Source organism: Onthophagus taurus, chromosome 7 (genome assembly GCF_036711975.1).
Source record: "Onthophagus taurus isolate NC chromosome 7, IU_Otau_3.0, whole genome shotgun sequence".
In the NCBI taxonomy this organism is placed as follows: domain Eukaryota; kingdom Metazoa; phylum Arthropoda; class Insecta; order Coleoptera; family Scarabaeidae; genus Onthophagus; species Onthophagus taurus.
This window is the reverse complement of record NC_091972.1, coordinates 11,720,619-11,726,618: the sequence shown is the minus strand read 5'-3', so window position 1 is coordinate 11,726,618 and position 6,000 is coordinate 11,720,619. Positions and strand designations below refer to the sequence as shown.

The following is a 6,000-nucleotide window of genomic DNA, read 5'->3' as shown; positions in this document are numbered from 1 at the left end:
GGTGAGGTTATAGGGATCCTCTAAGATTAAGGCAGTGACACGGGAGCTACTCAATCCACCGCTATGCCACAGGCGGAGTTAGAGCGATTTGGACATTGACCAGGTTCATGAATGAAACACGATGCTTTGAGTAACAATGCAATATTGATGATCAAATTACACTATGTATCAGAAAAATTGAAGAAAGCACAATCAAATAATAGCCATTATGAAGATACTGGAAAATACACAAAAAATGATAAGGTAATTATATTTAAAAAAATTTCTTTATTTTATTGAATCATAATAAATTAATATACATTTTTTAGGGTCGTAATTTTTGTTTAATCCAATCGACGTATTTACTAACTCTTGTATAAACTCCTGGCCAACCTTCCATACCGCACGGTGTTGGTCCGAAAGAGACAACTCCCAAAACGTAAGTGTTTATAACCGGCCCGTTTGATAAACCACCCATTAGAGGACCTCCACTATCGCCTCTACAAGAATCTTGTCCCTTCGCACCACCAGCACATAATTGTCCTTCTGAGATACTTATTCTAGCCGCTCTATAAATCGGAGAGCATTGTTCGTTTGATTGTACACGAATCTAAAAATATAATAAAAAGTAAGGATTAATCGTATTGAGTGAATTTTTTTTAAGTACCCTTAATTTTAATTTTACATCACTAGCGGATCGATTTTCAGTTTTACCCCAACCAACGACATCTAAAATTTCGTCTTGATAAGAACTTCTGAGATGAGTCTCGATTGTTGGCAAACAAACTGGTCTTACAAAATCTATAACGAAAATTTTAATTTTCATGTTATTAATTAATATTATTAATAATAACCTGTGTATGAAACGCGAGACGCTAATCTTAAAAGAGCTATATCATGATATTGGTCTAAACTTTGTGGGTCATAAGATTCATGTGCAATTTGTTGTTCAACTGGGACATCAACTGGTTCTGGGGAACATCTTGTGTGTTTTCCAGTGGTTACACAATCAACGGGCGAACTGGTGTTAAATTCACCTAATCGAACACTTATCCTAAAAATTTTAACAAAACATTAGGAGAATAATAAAATTTTTTATTAACTCACAATTTCCACGTTGATGGTAAATCTTTTCCTTTAACGCAATGAGCGGCCGTTAAAACATATCTATCATTAATTAAAACTCCTCCACAATAAAATCCCGATCCCGATTTCGTTTTATATTCAATGAGAGCCATCCATGGGTACTCTTCTAAATCGGCTATGGAGCCCCCGAGGATTCTATTTTGATTGTCAACTCCACAAGTTGATGTATCGGGTAACAAATCATCATTTGATTGATCTAAACAAAATGAAAGAAATTTATTGTGGTGTTTTTTTTTTAGTTTGAATTTGTTACAATTTCTTGGATTTGAAGTTGATGTGGGAGGTTGTTGTCTTAAACTGCAACACACTTTTGACGTTAAACCTTCAAATCCACAACCGGCTTTCTTGAGATATTCGGTATCTTCAACTGAAATTGGACGTTTCACTAAAACGTCTAACACTTCTTGGCATTGTGTTATAACAACGCATTCTCCTAGTTGTTGATTTGGTGTGTAACATTGTTCAGCTAAAAACAAAGAGGTAGTAAATAAAGAAGAGAAATTAAATACACCTATCGATTTCACTTTTGCACGATTTATAAATTGACAAATTTCAAAAAACTGAAAGAAGATGATTTAATTAACATAATTCATGAAACAAACAAACATGATGAAGACAATGAATCAGATGAAGAGCAATCTGAACCAGCTGCGCCAGGAAGATTCATAAGCGTAGGACTTGAATTGGGAAGAAAATTTTGCAACCATTTCATAAAATATGACACAAATGTTGAACGAGCTCTCCGATTCAACGTAAATATTCGCTGAGTTGGCCATACCATAGGAGAATAAGGTTTTGAAGATTTAGCTGAGGCAGATATTGAAGAAATAATAGCTGATGAAGAACTGAATGAAGATGATTTAATTAACATAATTCCGGAAACAAACAAACATGATGAGAACAATGAATGAGATGAAGAGCAATCTGAACTTTAAAATTCGCAATCATTTCATACAATATGACACAAATGTTGATCGAGCTCTCCGATTCCAGCGAAATCTTCGTAAATGCTTCTTCAATATGAAGAAGTCTATCAAGATTTAGCAAAAAAACCTACGCAATTGTTAATTACGGATTTCATGACAGTTTTGTCAACCCGAGATCCTCCCTAATTCGTCACATTCGGCACATTTTAGTATTTTTTTTTGGTTTTACCCGATTTTACTTAGCAAAATGCAAGATTTCAATTAACACGGTTTTGTGCAGAACCTATCTTTCGTGTAAATCGGGAGATAAGTGCATAACACGTGATTAACCAGAAGGTTTATGAAACACCGTTTAAAAACCTGTTTTAACTCGATATTTTTCTTTCTGATTAAAATAATGATTCCCCGATGATGGAGTTCTAAAAATACGGATTTCCCAAAGATTATCTGAAATGGTACTGTTTATAAATTAGTTTAAACATACATTTTTGCAAGTTTATGACCTTGGCTCCAGTTCGTATGTATATAATTAATAAAATTATCGAATAATTATGTTTTTTTACAAAAAAAATCTGAAAATTTATTGATCTTTTTTTTAACTACTTCATTTTTTCCTAAGTAGCAGTTATGAATTATTTATTTTTATTATTCTTGTGCTTCAAGGTTGAAGTTATTTTTTACTATCTGTGCATTTTATGTTGTTGATTTTTTTTAAGTAAACAATTTTACGAAAAAAAAAATGGAACAATTTAAATATATAATCCGTTGTCCTCGAAATTAAACAGCTAATCCTATACGTTATACCAAAAAAAAATCCCCTCGCTTCATTTTCTTAGAAATCAAATTATCAATTCACAAGGTAAATTAACAAAGAATATCATGGTCTTCTTTAAATAAATTTAACAAAAAAATATGCAACCGAGATCGCTTTCTGAGAAAAACAATTAAAATTGTAAGTGAATGTAAACGAATCTCAAATAACAGAAAAATAAATAAGAATTTAAACTTTGATCTTATATCTTTACTTACCGTTTGTAAAATAGCTCACTAAATATAAATTTAACACCAAAATCAACGGGTTCAACATCGTTATGAAACTGTTGTACGATTTAAAATGAACTTAAACGAAAGTTAACGAATTCGTTTTCATTCCTGTTATAAGTATTGCCGTGGAGGAGGATATTCCGGACTGCCTTGGAAACTACAAACTAAAATGATCACGTCGAGTACGACCGCTTTTATTATTTGCTGACCACTACATGCGTCACTCACGACTACCGAAATCGCTTCTTGTGAAAATCGCATTTACAAGAAGTAATTTAATTACACTTATTACGCTCTACTATTACCTATATTGTATTTTTTTACTTAATTATCTAGCGCACTTGGAATTCTTAAAAGCGTTTATTAATTCTTAGTTGTAGGTATTTTTTTCTTAGCTTTATAAATGATGAACAAAACAAGATTACATAAAATATTAAACTCGAAATGAACCCACTAAACAAAACTCATCCTAAAATTTCGCATTAATCATACAATTTTGAAATTGGAAATTTTGCTATTATAATTTTCAAACGGATTTATACCCAGATATCCGTTTATCATTTTGGTTAATTTGATTACAAGATCCTATTCAAATGATTATCTGTATTGTGTTTAAAACCACAAAAACCACAACAATATTTAATTCATTTATTTTATAGGATCTACTTGTAATAAGTTCATGTTTTATTAATCCGTAAATAACTAATTTTTAATGATTAAAAAATTGTTAGTAATTTTGAAACATTTTAAATTTGAATTTTTTATTCAACATTTCATAAAAATACAGATTCCTGTAAATTAATAATGAAATTATCATAGAAGAGATAATCAATTTATTAATCAGTGTTATTTTAATAAAAAAAAAATTTATTTTTATCTATAAATTATGATTCCAATAACAATAAACAACAGTACACTCTTTTTTAATTTCACTTTTTTATTCAACATTCCTTAAAAATACAGGTTCCTATAAATTAGTAATTAAACCATCTTTGACGAAATGGTTCTTAATCAGTATAATTTGTCATTTTAAAAATACAATAACATTATTTTTATCTATAAACTGTTTTTTATTCAACATTCAATAAAAATGCAGATCCCTATATACTAATAATGTAACTGTCATTAAATAGATAACCTATTTCTTAATCAGTGTCATCTGTCATTTTAAGAATACAAAAACTTTATTTTTATCTATAAACAATGATTCCAATAACAATAAACAACAGTATTGTATTCGAAGTTAATTCAAAAACCTCATTAAACGACATAAAAACAAAAATTTCATCCACCTTCGTAAGTACATCATTACTTCGTAACATAACCTCAAACTAATAAAATTTATTTTAATTCTAGAATATAAACTCAAACGATTTTTATCTCGTTCAAAATGGAAAAATTCTCAATAATACCCCGTATAGTACATCGAAAATTGACGTCGTATTTCGACTTGTTGGTGGAAAGGGTGGTTTTGGTTCGATGCTTCGAGCAATTGGGGCTCAAATTGAGAAAACGACGAATCGTGAGGCTTGTAGGGATTTAAGCGGGCGTCGATTGAGGGATATCAACGAAGAAAAGCGGTTAAAGAAATGGATTGAGCAACAAGCTGAACGAGAACAAGAAGCTGCGGATAAAAAACAGAAAAAATTAGAGAGGTTATGCGAAAAACCTAAGTTGAGTGCATTTAAAGATGAGGCATATGATAGAATGCGATCTGAATTACCTGAAATTATTGAGGATTCAATTGCGCAAGGTATGAAGAAGGCTTCAGAATTAAAAGTTGGGTTGAAGCGGAAAAATGATGATAATGGAAAAGGAACAGGGAAAAAGAAGAAACTTTGGTACAAATCTTTTTTTCTTAAATTATTTAAATGTTCTAAATTTTTTGCTTTTTAGGCTTGATGATGATTTGGAGGATTTGGACACATCCAGTGATGATTCAGAATGTGAGGATCAATCAAAATCTAAAGAAATTTGTTTGGGAGAAAGTAATGAGGATGAAGCTTCTTGTTCATCTGAAAAAGAAATTGTCGAGAAGGAGGATGATGTAAATAAATGTGAAAATGATAAAAAGAAAAATGAATGATTTTCTAGTTTACTTTGTAATTTATAAATAATTGATTTCAATAAATATTTTTTTATTACAATAATTACTATTTTAATACAAAAATGTTTGTTAAACTTTAGTTTTTCTTTAATCTCAAACAAAGCTCCTTTTGTTGCAATTAATGATATTCCTCATTAATAGCCATAAACACAATATCTGAGATGTGCTTAAAATCATCTTGTTGGAACATAAATGATATATAAAATTTGTTTTTTAGGAAACTCCAGACGTTTTATACGATACTTTTTATCCCATTTTGAATAATTTCTGCTCTTACCGCCCTTTATGATACTGAATTTAGTTCGCTGGCTATTTTCGACGCACTTGTTATTGAAATTGCGCGCAATTTGTTTAATATTGTGGGCTCATCACGAATTCTTAAAACATTACGCCTGGACGAGGCTGTATTTCTACATCTTTTTTTAAATTAATAATCAAATTTTGAATACGGTCTGGCATTACACCAATTTTATAATCATTTTTCAAACATAAACTGTTAAACTATGGAATTGATAACAATATTTATTTTATAGTATCAACGTTTCTAAGAAATTAATTACTTTTATTTATTTAGAAATTTCAAAAACGTTCAATACAGAAATAAATCTTACAAACCAAATTTTTTATATCTTTTTGTTAACCCTAACAAGTTTTTGACCCCCTTTCAAGTATATCTTCATTCTATTTTTTCGGAAAAGTTATACAATTGAGTATACATGGCGACTTTATAAAACAGTATATATGCTGATATCACCATTACGATCTTTTGAATGATTTATCTTTATGAAGGATCAAGAA

General features: G+C 30.1%; 2 protein-coding genes across 2 annotated transcripts; one reads left to right on the top strand and one right to left on the bottom strand.

Annotated features, from left to right (window-relative positions):
* Positions 1–247: 247 nt before the first annotated feature.
* Positions 248–3,278, bottom strand: LOC111420885 (easter). The gene is made up of 6 exons (XM_023053936.2): positions 3,081–3,278; positions 1,379–1,591; positions 1,087–1,321; positions 834–1,033; positions 647–780; positions 248–589 (listed from the first exon to the last, which is right to left on the bottom strand). The coding sequence occupies exons 1-6, from the start codon at positions 3,136–3,138 to the stop codon at positions 305–307; spliced, it is 1,125 nt and encodes a 374-aa protein (XP_022909704.1). The 5' UTR covers positions 3,139–3,278; the 3' UTR covers positions 248–304.
* A 941-nt stretch (positions 3,279–4,219) lies between these two features.
* LOC111420887 (splicing regulator SDE2) lies at positions 4,220–5,245 on the top strand. The gene is made up of 3 exons (XM_023053938.2): positions 4,220–4,391; positions 4,452–4,936; positions 4,992–5,245. The coding sequence occupies exons 1-3, from the start codon at positions 4,299–4,301 to the stop codon at positions 5,179–5,181; spliced, it is 768 nt and encodes a 255-aa protein (XP_022909706.2). The 5' UTR covers positions 4,220–4,298; the 3' UTR covers positions 5,182–5,245.
* The last annotated feature ends 755 nt before the right edge of the window (positions 5,246–6,000 follow it).

What these genes read in the sequence shown, in the direction of transcription:
- LOC111420887 (XM_023053938.2), top strand. Translation starts at nt 4,299, where the DNA reads ATGATTCCAATAACAATAAACAACAGTATTGTATTCGAAGTTAATTCA. An exon ending in CAAAAATTTCATCCACCTTC is followed by an intron (nt 4,392 to 4,451) that starts GTAAGTACATCA and finishes TTTTAATTCTAG; the next exon opens with AATATAAACTCAAACGATTT. An exon ending in GGGAAAAAGAAGAAACTTTG is followed by an intron (nt 4,937 to 4,991) that starts GTACAAATCTTT and finishes TTTGCTTTTTAG; the next exon opens with GCTTGATGATGATTTGGAGG.
- LOC111420885 (XM_023053936.2), bottom strand. Translation starts at nt 3,138, where the DNA reads ATGTTGAACCCGTTGATTTTGGTGTTAAATTTATATTTAGTGAGCTAT. An exon ending in AGTGAGCTATTTTACAAACG is followed by an intron (nt 1,592 to 3,080) that starts GTAAGTAAAGAT and finishes CTTTGTTTTTAG; the next exon opens with CTGAACAATGTTACACACCA. An exon ending in AACTTCAAATCCAAGAAATT is followed by an intron (nt 1,322 to 1,378) that starts GTAACAAATTCA and finishes CATTTTGTTTAG; the next exon opens with ATCAATCAAATGATGATTTG.